We start from the raw sequence: 19,978 nt of genomic DNA, 5'->3' as shown, positions 1-19,978 counted from the left end.
TGCCAATCTGTGATGGGATGCAGTGGGTATATCTAACCCTAACCCAACCTTAACTCCAAACCCAGGCCCAAACCCAATCCTAACCCTGACCCCAGCCCCAAACCTGACCCTGACCCCACTCCTGGCCCAAGCAGACAATGTTGTAGGAATCTCCTGCACTGCTTGGTAGCAGAGTTGGGGGGGGGGGGACTCACCTTGCGCCCTCTCTCCCCTTGAGGACCAGGGTCACCTGCTTCACCAGTCTCACCCTAAGGAAACAAACAATAAAAATCAACAGCACGGCATTTATATAGCGCCTTTCACTGAGTGTCTGGGCCCTGGGGCTATGCAGGGAGCAGGGTAGAGGCTCGGTCACGGAGGAAGTAGGAGTCACAGAGCCGTGCAGCATGGATTTTCCCAAGACTGGGACAGGGGTCACACAAAGACAGACGATCCCCACTCCCTGAGAACATCGGCAGAGAGAGGAGTGGGAGGGGTGGGGAGGAAGGTGGGGGGGGAAGTAAGGGCAATGAGGGGAGTGTGGGGGGAGGGATGGGGAAAGTTTACAGGGGCCTGAGGAGCAACTTCTTCACACAGAGGGTGGTGAGTATATGGAATGAGCTGCCAGAGGAGGTGGTTGAGGCAGGTACATTAACAATGTTTATAGGACACTTGGACAGGTATCTGGATAGGGAAGGATCAGAGGGAAATGGGCCAAACTCAGGTAGACACATAGTCTGCACGGATGAGTTGTAATAAAGGGTCTTCTTCCAAGCTGTATAACTCTGGGATAGGGGAGGGGGGAGAGGTAGGGATGGAGGGGTTGGGAGAGGGGTGGGAGGGGTTGGGGGAGTGGAGGGGAGAACTGACTGAGGAGGGACAGAATTTCCTCTCCCAGAGGGGTGAATGAATGGATGTCGGCGCCAGGGCTCAGTCACTGAGTTCAGTCAGTGGAGGTGCGGAGGTTTCTGGATCTGAGCAAAATGGAGAAATTGGGGGTAGGGCGGGGGAATGGGGCTGGGGAGGAGAGTTGGCCATGGATTAGGGGTCACCGGTCAGTGTTAATGGAGGGAGGGGTTCCCACTGATTCCAATCTTCTTCACTGTGATCTGAACCTTGACTAAACCACACATCAGGTCTTCTGCTCTGAGCATCGGTGAACACCAAAAGTGTGTGCATGTGCACACGTGTGTATGTATGTGTGAGTGAATGAAAGTGTGTGTGTATGCGCCCTCGCGCGCATTTGTGTGTGTGTGTGTGTGTGTGTGGGTGTGAGACTGTATGTGTCACTGTGTGCACATGTGTCACTGTGTGCGTGTGCAGAGGGTGCAGAGCTCTGCTACCAGCACCGTTTAATCTTCAGACAATCTCACGGACAAACCTTACCTTCTCACCCACACCACCAGGAGAACCAATTGCACCTGAGGGTCCTGGAGCTCCCTGTGGGAGAGAAAGAGAGAGACAGAGAGGTGAGCAGGTATGGGTGAGTCGCTCAGAGTGAAGGCAGACAGCCAGCCCTGCTTATACTCACATCAGCACCGCTTGGACCATGAGGTCCTCTTGGTCCAGGAGGTCCTGGGGGTCCCTGTGTGGAGAAGATATTCCAGATATTAAGATCCAATTTTCAATTCCCCAAGACTCACTGGGGCACAGGACATGCAGGAAGTGTGGGAAGGTGGGGTTCAGTCCTTCCCACAGGGGTCTGAGGGTTTCTGGGGAAACCTGTCTCTCACCCCACTGATGGGACATGAGCTCATGAGCCTTGTTTCCAGCCCTCCCATTGGCTAAGAGCAAAGGTCAGATGGTCTTTGATCCCACAGTGTCAGCCAATCAGTCGAGACTGGAGCTGGGATACCCTCTGGCCTCCGGAATGGGTCAATTGGCCATGAGCAAGTGTCACCTTGGATGAGGGGTAGAGGTCACTCTGTGACCCTGGATTAGGGGGTCAGAGGTTAGAGGAGTAGGTATCGGTCACTCTGTCACCCTGGATTAGGGGTAGAGGTCACACTGTCACCCTGGATTAGGGTTCAGAGGTTACTCTGTGACGTGGGTTTGAGGTCAGAGGTATTTGGACCCTTATTTCCTTTATTCAGTGGCGTTAGATTGAGATTCTAAATGACCAAACCTCACTCACCATCGCCCCAACGTCGCCCGACTCTCCTTTCTCACCAGGAGGTCCTGGAAGACCCTAAATACGTTTCAAAAACAGAGAAAATCAATTGATGACTGACTGTTGTTTCAGAAATTAAAAACTCTAATCCTCAGACTACAGACCACCTCAAAACACATGGTCACAGAGGTATACAGCACGGAAACAGGCCCTTTGGCCCAACTTGTCCATGCCAATCAAACTGTCTACTTTAGCTAGTCCCATTTGCCTGCATTTGGCCCATATCCCTCTGAATCTTTCCTATCCATGGACCAGTCTAAATGTCTTTTAAGCATTAAAATTGTATCTGCCTCTACCACTTCCTCTAGCAGCTTGTTCTGTTGTGGGAAGCGCTGAGGCAATTTTGTGCACAGCAAGCTCCCGTGAGCAGCAGTGCAATCTCCTGCTTTAGGCACTGTTGACTGAGGGTTGAAATTGGTGCCAAGGAGAACTCCACATCTCGTTTGCAAAGTGATTGTTTACATCCACTGGACTTCTCATCTGATAAACAGCAAGAAGGGCGATATTTCCAATCTCAATCCACAATAACTCTGAGAACCTCACAGCATGGCGAGACGCTCTTCGGCCCATCGAACCTGTGCACTCACCCCTGCTCCCTCTCCACATCCTGGCACAGATCCCCTTCCCCGGCCTTTCTCTGGTTCCTGATGCACATGTTTCCACCACCCCCCATCCCGGCAACTGTCCCCAGGGACACTACCCCCTCTCCCCCTCCTCCCCCGTTCCCGCTGACCCACATCCCAGCAATCATACCCCTTCCCCCGGCCCTTCTGCCCGAAGCTTCACTCATGCACTCAGCTCTCCCCACCCTTCCTTATTGCTATCGGCCAAGGACATTTCATGGCCTCTTTTTGCCCTCCTAATACCCTGCTAGAGTTCCTTCCTGCTTTTCCTTAAGAAACCTGCCTGATTTTAGCTTCCTTCACCTTGCATCTGCTTCCTTTCTCTTTTTGACTAAATTCACAACATTCCTCGTCACCCAAGATTCCCAAACCTTGCCATTTATTGAGAGAGGCAAGAGAGGAGATTGCTGGGGCCTTGGCCAAGAACTTTGTGTCTGCTTTAGCCACAGACGAGGTCCTGGAGCACTGGAGAGTAACCAGTGTTGATCCTTTGTTTAAGAAGGAAACTAGGGATAATCCAGGAAATTATAGGCCAGTGAGCCTCACGTCAATGGTAGGGAAGCTATTGGAGGGGATTCGTAGGGATCAGATTTACTCCTAATTAGGGACAGTCAGCACAGCTTTGTGCGGGGCAGATCATACCTTATTAACGATTGGGGTTTTTGAGGAGGTGACCAAGGTGATTGATGAGGGTGGGCAGTAGATGGACTACTGGACTACATGGACTTTAGTGAGGCATTTGATGAGGTCCCTCATGGTAGGTTCATCAGGGAGATTAAGATGTATGGGATCCACGGTGACTTGGTGGTTTGGATTCAGAATTGACTTGCCCAAAGAAGACAGGGGGTAGTGGTGGACCAGTGGTGTTCCCCAGGGATCAGTGCTGGGCCTCTGTTGTTTGCGATTTATATAAGTGACTTGGATGAAACTATAGACGGGTGAGTTAGTAAGTTTGCAGACAACCCTAAAATTGGTGGAGTCGTGGAGAGTGAAGACAGGTGTTGAGGGTTACAGCGGCAGTAGATCAGCTACAGTTATAGGTGGAGAGATAGCAGGATGGAGTTTAACTCGGCCAAATGTGAGGTCTTGCACTTTGGGAGGTCAAGTGTAAGGGGAAAATATGCAGTTAATGGCAGGACCCTCAAGGGCATTGACATACAGAGGGATCTTGGGGTGCAAGTCCAGAGCTCCCTGAAAGTGGCTACACAAGTAGATAGGGTGATAAAGGCGGCTTATGGCACACTTGCCTTCATTGCTGGGGCATAGAGTATAAGAGTCAGGAAGTCATGGTACAGTTGTATAAAACTTTCGTTAGGCCATATTTGGAGTATTGTGTGCAGTCCTGGTTGCCCCATTACTGGAAGGATGTGGAAGCTTTGGAAAGGGTGCGGGAGAGGTTTAGCAGGACACTGCCTGGATTAGAGGGTATGAGCTCTAAGGAGAGGTTGGACAAACTTGGGTTGTTTTCTCTGGAGCATCGGAGGCTGAGGGGAGACCTGATAGAAGTTTATAAAATTATGAGTGGCATAGACAGGGCAGATAGTCAGAATCCTTTCCCCAGGTTAGGAACATCAAATACCAGAGGTACTAAGGTGAGAGGGGAAAAATTTAAAGGGGATGTGCGGGGCAAGAATATATTTTTTTACACAGAGAGTTTTGGGTGATGGAAGCAGACACAATAGTGGCATTCAAGAAGCTTATAGATAGGCACATGCAGGAAATGGAGGGACATGGATCGTGTACAGGAGGGAGAAATTAGTTTAATTTGGCCTCATGCTCAGCACAGACATTGTGGGCTGAAGGGCCTGTTCCTGTACTGTACTGTTCTGTGTTCTATAGAGTCATAACGTTATAAAGCAGAGACAGGCCCTTCACCCCAACTGGTTCATGCCGACCAAGATGCCCCATCCAATCTAGTCCCATTTGCCAGCATTTGGCCCATATCCCTCTAAACCGTCACAGAAACCAGCCTCCCCTCCTTGGACTCTTGTCTTTACTTCTTGCTACCTTGGTGTAGCAGCCAGCATAATCAAAGACCCCACCCGCCCGGGTCATTCTCTCTTCTCTCCTCTTCCATCGGGTAGAAGATACAGGAGCCTGAGGGCACATACCACCAGACTTAAGGACAGTTTCTACCCTACTGTGATAAGACTATTGAACAGTTTCCTTATACAATGAGATGGAATCTGACCTCACGATCTACCTTGTTGTGACCTTGCACCTTATTGCACTGCACTTTCTCTGTAGCTGTGACACTTTACTCTGTACTGTTATTGTTTTTACCTGTACTACATCAATGCACTCTGTACTATCTCAATGTAACTGCACTGTGTAATGAATTGACCTGTATGATCGGTATTCAAGACAAGTTTTTCACTGTACCTCGGTACAAATGGCAATAATAAACCAATACGAATACCAATTAAATCTTTCCCCTCTCACCTTAAACCTAAGCCATCTAGTTCTTGATTCCCCAACGCTGGGAAAAAGACTGAGTGCATTCATCCTGTCAATGCCCTTCATGATTTTATACACCTCTATAAGATCACCTCTCAGTCTCCTACGCTCGAAGAAATAAAGTCTTAGCCTGTCAAACCTCTCCCTATAACTCAGTCCCTCAAGTTCTGGCAGCATCCTTGTAAGTCTTTGCTGCACTCTCTCCATTTTAATGACATATTTCCCATAGTAGGGCGACCAAAACCGAACACAATATTCCAAGTGCGACCTCACCAGTGTCTTGTACAATCACACCATGACCTCCCAACTTTTATATCCAATGCCCTGACTTATGAAGTCCATCGTGCCAAAAGCCTTCCTCACCACCCTGTCTACCTGTGACTGCACTTTCAGGGAACAATGTACCTGTACTCCAAGGTCCCTCTGTTCTGCAACACTCCCCAGGGCCCTGCCATTCACTGTGAGTCCTCCCTGGTGTTGATTATCCAAAATGCAATACCTTAAATTAAACTCCATTTGCCATTCCTCGGCCCACTCACTCAGCTAGTCAAGATCCCCCTGTAATTTTTGATAACGTCCTTCACTGTCCACTATACCACCTATTTTAATGTCATCTGCATACTTACCAGCCATGCCTTGTACGTTCTCATCCAAGTCGTTGATACAGATGACAAGCAGCAATGGGTCCAGCACCGACCCCTGAGGCACACCACTAGTCACAGGCCTCCAGTCTGAAATCACCTTCTGCTTTCTACCTTCAAGCCAACTGTGTATCCAATTAGCCAGCTCTCCATGGATTCCATGCGATCTAACCTTCCAGAGCAGTTTGCCATGTGGAACCTTATCAAAGGCCTCACTGAAGTCCATATAAACCACATCTACAACCCTTCCCTTATTGACTTTCTTGGTCACATCATCAAAAAACTCTATCAAATTCTTAAGACATGATCTCCTGTGCACAAAGCCATGCTGACGACACCTAATCAACCTGTCTTTCCAGATGTACGTATACCTTATCCCTCAGAATGCTCTCCACTAGCTTACCCACCACAGATGTTAGCCTTACTGGTCTATAGTTCCCAGGTTTTTCTTTGCCGCCCTTCTTAAATAAAGGCACAACATTTGCTACCCTCCAGTCTACCAGCAACTCACTCAGGGCACAAGTATCTCAGCCAGGGCTCCCACAATTTCTTCTCTGGACTCCCTTGGATATACCTGGTCAGGCCCTGGAGATTTGCCTACCTTCATACCTTCTATGTTCTATTTGCCTTTTCTCCTGACTGGAACATGCAGGAATTCCGATCAGCTAGTCTTTAAATAACTCCAGCTTGGAGTATTGTGTATAGTTTTGGTTATCCTGTTATAGGGAAGATCTCAATAAGCTGGAAAGAGTGCAAAGATTTACAAGAATGTTGTCAGGACCTTAGGGCCTCAGTTATACAGAGAGGTTGGGCAGTCTAGGACTATATTCGTTGGACCATAGGAAACTAATGGGATAACCTTTAAGGGTGTATAACATAATGGAGGGCATACATAAGCTGCATGCTCACAATCTTCTTCCCAGGGTAAGGGACTCTCCCACTACTGGAAACATCCTCTCCACGTCCACTCTATCCAGGCCTTTCAATATTCAGTAGGTTTCAATGAGGTCCCCCCTCATCCTTCTAATCTCCAGTGAGTACAGGCCCAGAGACATCAAATGCTCCTCATCTGTTAACCCTTTCATTCCCAGGATCATTCTTGTAAACCTCCTCTGGACCCTCTCCAACACCAGCACATCATTCCTTAGATATGGAGCCCAAAACTGTTCACAATACTCCAGATGTGATCTGACCATCACCTTATAAAGCCTCAGATTACATCCTTGCTTTTATATTCTAGTCCTCCTGAAATGAATGCTAACATTGCATTTGCCTTCCTTATTACCTACTCAACCTGCAAGTTAAGTTCAGGGAATTCTGCACTAGGGCTCCCAAGTCCCTTTGCACCTCCAATTTCTGAATTCGCTGCCCACTTAGAAAATAGTCTACGCCTTTATTCCTTCGAACAAAGTGCATGACCGTACACTTCCCTGCCTTGTATTCCATCCGCCACTTCTTTGCCCATTCTTCCAACCTGTCCAAGTCCTTCTGCAAACTCCCTGCTTCCTCAATACTACCTGCCCCTCCACCTATCTCTGTATCATCTACAAACTTGGCCACAAAGCCATCAATTCCATCATCCAGATCATTAACATATAACTTGAAAAGTAGCAGACCTAACACTGACCACTGGGGAGCACCACTAGCCACCGGCAGCCTACAAGAAAAGGCCCCCTTTATTCCCACCCTGCCTTCTGCCAGTCAACCAATCTTCTGTCCATGCTAGTACCTTTCCTGTAACACCATGGGCTCCTGTTTCTGTAACTTATAGTAATTTTTATGTCTTGCACTGTACTGCTGTCGAAAAACAACAAATTTCATGACAAATGTCAGTGATAAACTTGATTCTGAAGCTCTGCAACAGCAGAAGTTTACATGAAGTGAAAGCATCACCATAAATCAGGACAATGTCCTTTAAAGTCAATTATTGTTTAAAAGGACAAAGGCAGCCAGACTCCTCATTAACCAGGGAGCCTGCCACATTGGAGGAATTCTGTGCAGACTTCAACAGGAAATGGGGTTAGTCTACGTGGATACTTGATGGTTGGAGGAACTTGTTGGGCCAATGGACCTGGTTCTGCACTGTATGACCTATGAACCTCACTGGGGAGGTCAGCAGTCAGACAGACAGACCAGTTTCTGGAAAATCTGGGAATTTGGAGGAACGTCCTTCTCTAGAGAGTGTTTCACTTTAGGCCTGAAACATTATCTCTGTTTCTCTCTATCCGACCTGCTGAGCGTCACTGGTGTAGCCTCCTGTGTTGCAAGCACTGCATTAATGTGAGTTTTGTTGTTTTATAGGCACTGCAGCAATGCAGTTGGCTGTGGGACTCACCTGTAGACCAACTGGACCAGGAAGACCAGGGAATCCACGTGATCCTTCATCACCTTTCTGCCCGAACATTCCCTGCTGGCCCCGAGGACCTGGCTCTCCATCTCCTCCCTAGAAGACAAGCACCAAGCAGATTTGTTCTACTGCTTGAGAAGAACCAATCAGAGTCCTTATAACCAGACAACAGCAAATCAGGTTCCATGTTACCAGACAAACACCAATCAGATTCACTCTACTGCCTGAGAAACACCAGTGTCCTTATAACCAGACAATGGCCAATCAGATTCAGTGTTACCAGACAAGCACCAATCAGATTCCATGTTACTAGACAATCACCAATCATATTCACTCTTCTTTCAGACAAGCACCAAGCACTCTGCTGGCAGATCAAAGATTGGCAAGAGCAGGTTCAATGGCCTCCTGACACCCTGAGCTTCCTCTAGGCCAATGTACCTCTCGCGAGTGGGTGACTTACAGCAGCTCCTGGTTGACCGATGGGTCCTTGAAGCCCTGGAGGTCCAGGTGGTCCCTGGAAGGAAAATTTGAGCTGGTTAAGTCACTAACTTCATCAGCCAATCAGCGACAGTTCATTCAAAGTCTGGTCCAATCAGTGTCCAACCCCATAACTGTCTGGACCAATCAGTGTCCTTCACCAAGTCTGCTTGGACAATGTGTTCATCCTGTCTTCATGGACCAATCAGTGTTTGCTATTGTCTGCAGGGACCAATCAGTGTTCTCTGTTTGCATGGACCAATCAGTGTTTTCTATTGTCTGCAGGGACCAATCAGTATTCAATCCTTTCTACATGGACCAATCAGTGTTTTCCCCTGTCTGCTTGGACCAATCAGAGTTCTCTATTGTCTGCATGAACCAATCAATATTCTCCCCTGTTTGTAAGGACTGTTCAGTGTGCTCTCCTGTTGCATGGACCAATCAGTATTCGCCCCTATTTGTAAGGACCAATCAGTGTTCTCCCTTGTGTGAATGGACCAATCACCACAGGCATTGGAGAATATCAAGAGGGAGAATTAAAAAGTGCGCCGTACTGCCAGAGAGAAGGAAACATCAGGGTACTCACCTGTTCTCCTTTCCCTCCCTTGGTTCCTTTCTGACCAGGTTCTCCAATCTCCCCCTGTGGATGAGAGAAAGAAATGAGAGCTCTCCCTGTCCTCGTCTGCCTGCCCGTCTGTAGGTGCTCAGGGTGTGATGTGTCACAGCCCACACTCTGTGTCTGTGGGTGCTCAGGGTGTGATGTGTCACACCCCACACTCTGTGGGTGAACCATAGAACCATAGAACCATACAGCACAAAACAGGCCCTTCGGCCCACCATGTTGTGCCGTCCATCAAACCACCCTCACACTACCTAACTCCTTCCTCCCGCATATCCCCCCATCCCACACTCCTCCATATGCCTATGCAACAAGCTCTTGAACCTGTTCAATGTATCTGCCTCCACCACCACCCCAGGCAGTGCATTCCATGCACCAACCACTCTCTGGGTGAAAAACCTCCCCCTGACATCTCCCCTGAACCTCCCACCCATAACCTTAAAGCCATGCCCTCTCGTCTTGAGCATTGGTCAGGGTCAACCCCAGGTCGGAGCCAGGCTCGGCCATGGTTCCTAATCCAGTCCCAGAGAAGGACAGTGATCCAACCTTTCCCTGTCACTGGGGTTCACTCCAGCTGAACTGTGACAATGCTCAGGCACATGCAACGTGCAATTGGTCCACCAAGACTGTACCTGACTTCCCGTTGCTGCCACTAATTCCCCAGCCCACTCTCACTCTGTCCCCTGCACTGTTACAAAAAGGTCCAACACAAGATCAAGGAACAACACCTTATCTCCATCTGGGCACCATGCAGGCTGCAGGACCTGGTAACAAATTCTCCAACTTCACATAACTCACTGTGTCTCAGAACTGACTGATAACTCACTGCCCGTCTCAGAACTGACTGATAACTCACTGTCTGTCTCAGAACTGACTGATAACTCACTGCCCGCCTCAGAACTGACTGATAACTCAATGCCTGTCTCAGAACTGACTGATAACTCAATGCCTGTCTCAGAACTGACTGATAACTCACTGCCCGCCTCAGAACTGACTGATAACTCAATGCCTGTCTCAGAACTGACTGATAACTCAATGCCTGTCTCAGACCTGACTGATAACTCAATGCCTGTCTCAGACCTGACTGATAACTCAATGCCTGTCTCAGACCTGACTGATAACTCACTGTCTGTCTTGGAACTGGCCATTCCTGCTGTAAGTCCACAAGTTAAAGTCCTAAACAGGGGCAATGCTAATTTTGATGGTACTAGACAGGAACTTGCAAAGGTTGATTGGGACAGATTGTTGCTGGTAAAGGGATGTCAGGCAGGTGGGAGGTTTTTAAAAGTGGCAAGGGATAGCGAGGCACTGGTCAGGTAAAAGGAGGGATATGTCAGGTAGAGGCAGCTGCGATCAAGTGAGTTCCTTGAGGAGTATAAGGAATGTAGGGGGTAGACTTAAGAAGGAAATTAGAAGATCAAAAAAGGGAGGTGAGATATTCTTGCCAGATCAGGTATTCTTTGAAGGATGAGGGGAGACCTTATTGAAACATCACAGATCCCGAGGGGACATGACAGGGGAGATGTTTCCACCATTGGGAGAGTCTCAAAGAAGGGGACCAGTTACGAGATTAGGTGGTGGTCATTTAAAAGCAAGGTGTGTAGGAACTTCTCATAGAGTCATCGAGTCATTGAATCATACAGCACAGCAAGAAGACCTTTGAACCACCATTTCCACACCCATAATTATAGATACCTCAGCCCCAGCCTCCTTCACTCCAGGAAAATCAATCCCAACCTCTCCATAACTAATGTCCTCCAATTCAGGCAACATCCTGGTGAATCTCCTCTGCACCCCCTCCACTGCAATCTCACCTTTCCCATATTGTGGTGTCCAGAACTGCACACAATACTCTAAATTCAGCCTCACCAACTCCTGTACTCAATGCCCTGATTTATGAAGGCCAAAGTGCCAAAAGCTCTCTTTACAACCCTCTCCCCTGTGACACTACTTTCAGGAACTATGGATTTGTATTCCCAGGTCCCTTTGTTCTGTACCTCTGAGCCCTTCCATTCACTACCATGGTTTGTCCTCCCAAAGTGCAACACCTCACACTTGTCTGTATTAAATTCCATCTGCCATTTTTCAGCCTATCTGCTTAGCTTACTTATGGTATATGGAACGAGCTGCCAGAAGAAGTGGTAGAGGTGGGTACAATTTCAATGTTGAAGAGACATTTAGACAGGTACATAGATAGGAAACATTTAGAGGGATATGGGTGAAACGCAAGCAGATGGGAGTAGCTCGGATAGGCATCTTGATCGGCGTGGATGGGTTGGGCTGAAGGGCCTGTTTCCATGCTTTATAACTATGACTCTATGAGGCTTGGGGCAGAGCAGCCATGATCATCCTGAATGATGAGATAGGCTTGAGGGGCCGAGTGGCCTACCTGCTCCTATTTTCTTGTGTTCTCATGTTATGTTCTCACTAACTTCCCGTGAGAAAGTCGACTGAGATCCTTGAACCATTACTGTCCGTAAAATGAGGGGGAATACTATTGAGGTGGTAATTCTGGGATTCAGACCCAGTGATGATGAAGACTATAGATCAAATTTCTTTAGATGCTCATCAAGTCATAGAGTCATACAGCACGGTCAAACAGGCCCTTCGGCCCAACTGGTCGATGCCGACCATGGTGCCCTCTAAGCTAGGCCCACGCCCACTTTTGGCCCATATCCCTCCTATACATGTACTCATCCAAATGTCTTATAAATATTGTTAATGTACCTACCACAACCACTTTCTCTGGAAGCTCATTCCTTATATGCATCACCCTCTGTGTGAAGAACTTACGCCTCAGGTCCCTTTTAAATCTTTCACCTCTCAACTTAAAGCTATGCCCTCTAGTTTTTAGTTCCCCTTCCCTGGTAAAAAGACTGTGTGCATCCACGCTATCTATACCCCTCGTGATTTTATACACCTCCATAAGGACTAGCCAGTTGGTTCAAGAACCAAAGGCTTGAAGGAACGTAACTGTTCTTGAACTTGGTGGTATGGGACTGCAGGCTTCTGTACCGCCTGCCCTCAACCCTCAATCTGCTACAGGAATAAATTCCTCTATCCTCTCCCCATAACTCAGGCCTCGAGTCTCAGCAACATCCTCATAAATCTCATGACAGGACAACCCTCTGACCCCAGGAATGAAGCCTACAGATCGCTTCCAGACTGCTTCAGTGCCAGCATGTCCTTTCCTAAATAATGAGACCAAAACGGTGCAGAGTGCTCCAGGGGTGGTCTCACCACTGCGTTGTACAATTGTAATAACACTTCCCTATTTCCCAACTCGAACCCCGGTGTAACAAGGGCAAAACAGCAAGAGGTGGTGTCCTGAGCAGGAGGCCATGGCCAATGAGCGATTGGAGAGGCCGGTGAAAGAGGAAGACTCACCTTGTCACCATCTTCTCCTGGAGGTCCCTGTGGACCAGCAGGACCAGGCAAGCCCACAGGACCTTGAACTCCATCCCGACCAGCTGGACCCTGAGGTCCCTTCTCCCCCTGCAAGGTAACAGAAAGGTCAGTTCCAACACAGGTCACACACACATGGCAAAGTGAGGGGAATGGGGCTCAAATGTTGGGCTTGAATCCCTTGAAAACAAAGGTGATTCTTAGATCAACAGGTCACTTTTCGGGGAGATGGGACCTGCAGAAATTCTACTGACTACACTGTGCACAAGGTGGGAGCAGGGGAGCCAGGTCAGTTCTGCAACATTACCACCACAACGTACTTGCACAGTGACACAGTGGGTAGAGCCGCAGCCTCACACTCCAGAGACCTGGGTTCAATCCTGACCTCCAGCGCTGTCTGTGTGGAGTTTGCACGTTCTTCTTGTGACTGTGTGGGTTTCATGTGTGGGTTGCGGGTCCTGGTGCAGGTCAGTGGGTTAATTGGCCATTGTAAATTTCCCCCAGTGTGTGGGTGAGGGGTAAATTCTGGGGGGAGTTGATGGGAGTGTGGGGAGAATGGATTACAGAAAAATCAGTAGGATTGTTCTGTAAACCAGCATAGACATGATGGGCGGAATGGTCCTCTGTGTCGTGGGGAGGTCTGGGAATGTATGGGAAGGAATGAGAGTGACTTGATAAGGCACAGAGTACAGATTGTGTGGAAGGTACCAGAACTGAGGGTCTATGGGCTGGAGATTCGACAGGGGTGTAGATCTGAGAGCACCTCAAAGGGCAAGATCCAGAGGGTCAGAGACAAGTTGGAGATAGAACTCAGGGCCGTCAGTACCAGACCGTGTGGTAAATCCATCCAGAATTCAGCAGAATCTCTTCCTTTCTCAGCAGGGAGACGAGAGTCCGACTCCGACGATCCACGATCCCATTGTTCAGAAGGACTGATGGTTCAGCATCTGCCTCGGCTCCCTACTCCCTTCAAATTCACGAGGCCCTGTTCCCCGCTCCCCTTAAACCCAGCGAATCCCCCTTCCTACTGTTAAGAGGACAGGAAGAGATTGAGGGGAGGTGGGTAGACACAAGAGGTTAGAGGATGTGAAGGGAAGCAGTTCCCAGCAATGGGTCAGAACCATCTGTCTGACATCACTCTAGTTCCATGTGACAATGGCCCCAGTTGTAAGAGAATACGTTACCGGAGCTCCTTTTTCTCCAGCAGGGCCAAGTCCACCTTGTGGTCCAGGACGACCAGGGAGACCAATAGGTCCACCAGGCCCAGCTGATCCTCGCTCACCAGGAGAGCCCTAGGAACAGAGAGCAGCCATCAATACACACCATCATAGTAACGGTCAATGGACAAGTGAAGTTGGACACAGTGTACTCAACCCAACACAACACAACTCACACAATCCAACACACTCCATCCAATCCAACACGCCCAACCGAATACATCCCATCCAACCCCAACACACCCCAACCCAACACCCCCCAACCCAACACAATACGATTCACACAATCCAACACAGTCCATCTAATTCAACACACCCAACCCAACCCAACTGAGTACACCCCATCCAACCCAACACACCCCAACCCAACAGAATACACCCCACCCAACCCTAAACAAACACAACCCAACCCAACCCAACCCAACTGAATACACCATCCAACCCAACATACCCCAACTCAACACAATCCAACATACCCAGTCCAACACAACTCACCCTATATAACACAACTCACCAAACCCAACACACCCAACACAACCTAACACAATCTAATGGAGTTAAATGGGAGCAGCTGTTATTGGGTAAGTTCACACCTGACCTGTTGGTGTCACTTAAAGAGCATCTGACAAGAGTTCAGGACAGGCATGTTCCAGTAAGGAGAAAGGACGAAGATGGCAAGATTCAGGAAGCTTGGAAGAGAGAGGTTGCAAATTTAGTCAAAAAAAGAAAGGAATCTTATGTAAGGTTTAGGAAGCTGAAATCGGACAGGGCCTTGGAGGAATATAGGGAAAGCTAGAAAGCACTCAAGCAAGGAATTAGGAGGGCCAGAAAGGGACATGAAGTGTCCTTGGCAAGTAGGATTAAAGAGAATCCCAAGGCACTTTTTACGTACATTAAAAACAAGAGGGTGACTGGGGAGCAGGTAGGACCACTTAAGGACAAAGGAAGGAATTTATGCTTCGAGTCAGAGGACGTTGGTGAAGTACTAGGTGAGTACTTTGTATTCACTGAGGAGGAGGATGTGGAGGATAATGAGAGCAGTGTGGGTATTCTAATATGTTTGGGCATTTTGAGATCAAGAATGATGTGGTGCTGGGTCTCTTGAAGACCATTAAAGTGGATAAATCCCCAGGGCATGATGGAATCTATCGCAGCTTATTGAGATAGGCAAGGCTGGAAATTGCTGGGGCTTTGACGAGGACTTTTGTATCCTCTGTAGCTACAGGCAGGGTCCTGGAGGACTGGAGAGTAACCAGTAATGTTCCTTTGCTTGAGAAGGGGAAAAGGGATAATATAGGAAATTATAGACCAGTGAGCCTCATATCAGTGGTAGGGAAGCTATTGGGGAGGATTTTTAGGGATAGGATTTACTCACATTTGGAAGAACATGGGCTTAGGGACAGTCAGCATGGCTTTGTGCGGGGCAGGTCATGCTTTGCAAATTTGATAGAATTTTTTGAGGAGACCAAGGTGACTGATGTGGGTAGGACAGCGGATGTTGTCTACATGGACTTTAGTGAGGCATTTGACAAGGTCCCTAATGGTAGGTTGCTCAGGAAGATCAAGATGTATGGGATCCACAGTGACTTGGTAGTTTGGAATCCAAACTGGCTTGCCCATAGAAGACAGAAGGTAGTGGTGGAGGGGTGTTATTCTGGCTGGAGGTCCATGACCAGTGGTGTTCCCCAGTGATCAGTGCTGGGACCTCTGTTTTTTATGTAAGTGACTTGGATGAAAATGTAGTTGGGTGGGTTAGTAAGTTTGAAGACGACACAGAGTTTGGTGGAACTGTGGACAGTGAAGAAGGTTGTCAAAGGATACTGCAGGATATAGATCAGTTACTGGTATGGGTGGAGAAATGGCAGATGGAGTTTAATCCAGGCAAGTGTGAGGTGTTGAACGTTGGGAGGTCAAATTTAACGGGAAAGTATACAGTTAATGGCAGGACCCTTAACAGCACTGATGTACAGAGGGATTTTGGGGTCCAAGTCCATAACTCACTGAAAGTGGTAATACAAATAGGTAGAGTGGTAAAGATGGTGTATTGGCATGCTTGCCTTCATCACCAGTGGCATAAAATATAAGAATCAGGAAGTCATGCTGCAGCTGTATAAAACTTTGGTCAGGCCACACGGAGCACTGTGTGCAGTTCTGGTCGCCCCATTACAGGAAGGATGTGGAGGCTTTGGAGAAGGTGCAGAAGAGGTTCACCAGGATGCTGCCTGGTTTAGAAGGTATTGGCTATTAAGAGAGTTTGGATAAACATGGATTATTTCCTCTGGAAGCTGAGGGGAGACCTGATAGAAGTTGATAAAATTATGAGAGGCACAGATAGGGTAGACAGTCGGGGTCTTTTCCCGGCATAGAAATGTTGAATACTGAGTGCATACCTTTAAAGATATGCTTTTGCTAGAGGGGTAAGTTTAAAGGAGATTTACAAGGCAAGTATTTTACATAGAGATTGGTTGGTGCCTGGAACAGGCTGCTGGGGGCGTGGTGGAAGCAGATACAGTAGTGACATTCAAGAGGCTTTTAGACAGGCACATGAATATGCAGGAAATTGATGGATATGGACCGTGTACAGACAGGAGGGATTAGTTTTAATTTGGCATCATGCTTGGCACAGACATCATGGGCTGAAGGGCCTGTTCCTGTGCTGTACTGTTATATATTCTAACCTAACTCACTTCACCCAACACAACTCACACAGACCAATCCAACATACCCAACCCAACACAATCCAACATACCCATCCAAAACAATCCAACATATCCAATCCAACACAACTCATCCAACTCACCCAGCCCAACTCAACCCAACCCAACACATCCAACTCAACATACCCAACACCTCCATCCCAACTCAACATACCCAACACCTCCATCCCAACTCAACATACCCAACACCTCCATCCCAACTCAACATACCCAACACCTCCATCCCAACTCAACATACCCAACACCTCCATCCCAACTCAACATACCCAACACCTCCATCCCAACTCAACATACCCAACACCTCCATCCCAACTCAACATACCCAACACCTCCATCCCAACTCAACATACCCAACACACCCAACCCAACATACACAACATACCCAACCCAACTCAACATACCCAACACATCCAAACCAACATAACTCACATAAACCAACCCAACCCATCCCAACAAAACTCACCCAACCAACACAATCCAACATATCCATTCCAACACAATTCATAGAACCATAGAACAATAGAACACTACAGCACAGAAAACAGGCCATTCGACCCTTCTAGTCTGTGCTGAAACATTATTCCACTAGTCCCACTTACCCGCACCCAGTCCATAACCCTCCAGACCTCTTCCATCCATGTATCTATCCAATTTATTCTTAAAAGTTAAGAGTGAGCCCGCATTTACTACATCAGATGGCAGCCCGTTCCACACTCCCACCACTCTCTGAGTGAAGAAGTTCCCTCTAATGTTCCCCTAAACCTTTCCCCTTTCACCCTAAAGCCATGTCCTCTCATACTTATCTCTCCTAATCTAGGTGGAAAGAGCCTACTCACATTAACTCTGTCTACGCCCCTCATAATTTTGTAAACTTCTATCAAATCTCCCCTCATTCTTCTACGCTCCAAGGAATAAAGTCCTAACCTGTTCAATCTTTCCCTGTATTTCAACTCCTGAACACCCAGCAACATTGTAGTAAACGTCCTCAGCACTATTTCAATCTTACTGATATCCTTCCGATAGTTAGGTGACCAGAACTGCACACAATACTCCAAATTTGGCCTCACCAGTGACTTATACAACCTCACCATAACATCCCAACTCCTATACTCAGTACTTCGATTTATGAATGCCAGGATGCCAAAAGCCTTCTTTACAACCCTGTCTACCTGTGACGCCACTTTCAGGGAATTATGTACCTGAACTCCCATATCCCTTTGTTCCTCCGCATTCCTCAGTGCCCTACCATTTACTGTGTATGTCCTCCCTTGATTTGTCCTTCCAAAATGCAACACCTCACACTTGTCTGCATTAAATTCTATCTGCCATTTTCTGGCCATTCTTCCAGTTGGTTCAGATCCCTCTGTAAGCTTTGAAAGCCTTCCTTGCTGTCCACTACGCCTCCGATCTTAGTGTCATCAGCAAACTTGCTGATCCAATTTATTGGTGAGCTTTTTTGGCCATGGACAAGAAAGCTCACCAGCGCCTCTACTTCTTCAGGAGGCTAAAGAAATTTGGTTTGTCCCCTGTGACTCTCACCAACTTTTACCGATGCACCATAGAAAGCATCCTATCTGGATGCATCACAGCTTGGTACAGCAACTGCTCTGCCCAAGACCGCAAGAAGCTGCAGAGAGTTGTGGACACAGCCCAGCGCATTACGGACAACCGTCTCCCCTCCTTGGACTCTGTTTTTACCTCTCGTTGTCTTGGTGTAGCAGCCAGCATAATCAAAGACCCCACCCACCCGGGACATTCTCCCTTCTCTCCTCTTCCATCAGGTAGAAGATACAGGAGCTTGAGGGCACGTACCACCAGACTTAAGGACAGCTTCTGCCCCACTGTGATAAGGCTATTGAACAGTTCCCTTACACAATGAGATGGACTATGACCTATGACCTCATGACCTCACAATCTACCTTGTTGTGACCTTGCACCTTATTGCACTGCACTTTCTCTGTAGCTGTGACACTTTACTCTGTACTGTTATTGTTTTTACCTGTACTACATCAATGCACTCTGTACTGACTCAATGTAACTGCACTGTGTAATGAGTTGACCTGTAAGATCAGTTTGTAAGACAAGTTTTTCACTACCTCGGTACAAGTGACAATAATAAACCAATCCAATACATTATCATCTAGATCATTGATATAGACAACAAATACCAATGGCCCCAGCACAGATCCCTGAGGCACATCACTAGTCACAGGCCTCCAGTCTGAGAAACAATCATCCACTACCACTCTCTGTCTTCTCCCATACAGCCAATTTTGAATCCAGTTTATAACCTCTCCATGGATACCTAGTGACTGAACCTTCTGAACTAACCTCCCATGTCAGACCTTGTCAAAGGCCTTACTGGAGTCCATGTAGACAACATCCACAGCCTTTCCTTCATCTACTTTCTTGGTAACCTCCTCAAAAAACTCTACAAGATCCGTTAAACACAATCTACCATGCACAAAGCCATGCTGACTATCCTTAATCAGCCCTTGGCTGTCCAAATACTTGTATATCTGATCTCTCAGAACACCTTCCAATAATTTACCCACTACTGATGTCAGGCTCGCCGCCTGTAGTTACCTGGTTTACTTTTAGAGCCTTTTTTAAACAACGGAGCAACATAAGCTACCCTCCAGTCCTCTGGTACCGCACCATGGGTAAGGACATTTTAAATATATCTGCCAGGGCCCCTGCAATTTCTACACTAGTCTCTCTCAATGTCCGAGGAAATATCTTGTCAGTCCCTGGGGATTTATCTACCTTTATTCGCTGTAAAGCAGCAAGCACCACCTCCTCTTTAACCTCTATATGGTCCATGACACTATTGCTTGTTTCCCTTCCTTCCATATCCACGATGCCAGTTTCCTGAGTAAATACTGATGCAAAATAACTGTTTAAGATCTCCCCCATCTCCTGAGGCTCCACACATAGACGACCACTCTGATCTTCTAGGGGACCAATTTTGTCCCTTACTATCCTTTTACTCTTAATATACTTGTAGAAACCCTTCGGGTTTACCTTCACATTATCTGCCAAAGCAACCTCATGTCTTCTTTTTGCCTTCCTGATTTCCTTCTTTAGTATTTTCTTACATTTTCTACACTCTTCATGCACCTCATTTGTTCCTAGTTGCCTATACCTGCTATACACTCTTTTTCTTAACCAGAGCACCAATATCTTTTGAAAACCACAGTTCCCTATGCTTGTTAACTTTGCCTTTAATCCTGGCAGGAACATGCAAACTCTGCACTCTCAAAATTTCGCCCTTGAAGGCCTTCCAGTTACTGAGCACATCCTTGCCAGAAAACAACTTATCCCAA

The 19,978-nt window shown here is 47.5% G+C and overlaps 1 protein-coding gene across 1 annotated transcript in view; it reads right to left on the bottom strand.

The window, feature by feature from the left end:
• col11a1a (collagen, type XI, alpha 1a) overlaps positions 1-19,978 on the bottom strand; it is a 217,187-nt gene that overhangs the window by 34,861 nt on the left and 162,348 nt on the right. The window contains 9 exon segments of the mRNA XM_052013124.1: positions 195-248; positions 1,366-1,419; positions 1,511-1,564; positions 2,114-2,167; positions 8,206-8,313; positions 8,678-8,731; positions 9,281-9,334; positions 12,701-12,808; positions 13,903-14,010. Of these exon segments, the coding sequence (XP_051869084.1) occupies positions 195-248; positions 1,366-1,419; positions 1,511-1,564; positions 2,114-2,167; positions 8,206-8,313; positions 8,678-8,731; positions 9,281-9,334; positions 12,701-12,808; positions 13,903-14,010 (648 nt within the window).

This window comes from Pristis pectinata, chromosome 3, assembly GCF_009764475.1.
Source record: "Pristis pectinata isolate sPriPec2 chromosome 3, sPriPec2.1.pri, whole genome shotgun sequence".
NCBI classification, from domain to species: domain Eukaryota; kingdom Metazoa; phylum Chordata; class Chondrichthyes; order Rhinopristiformes; family Pristidae; genus Pristis; species Pristis pectinata.
This window is presented reverse-complemented; position numbering and strand designations above follow the sequence as displayed.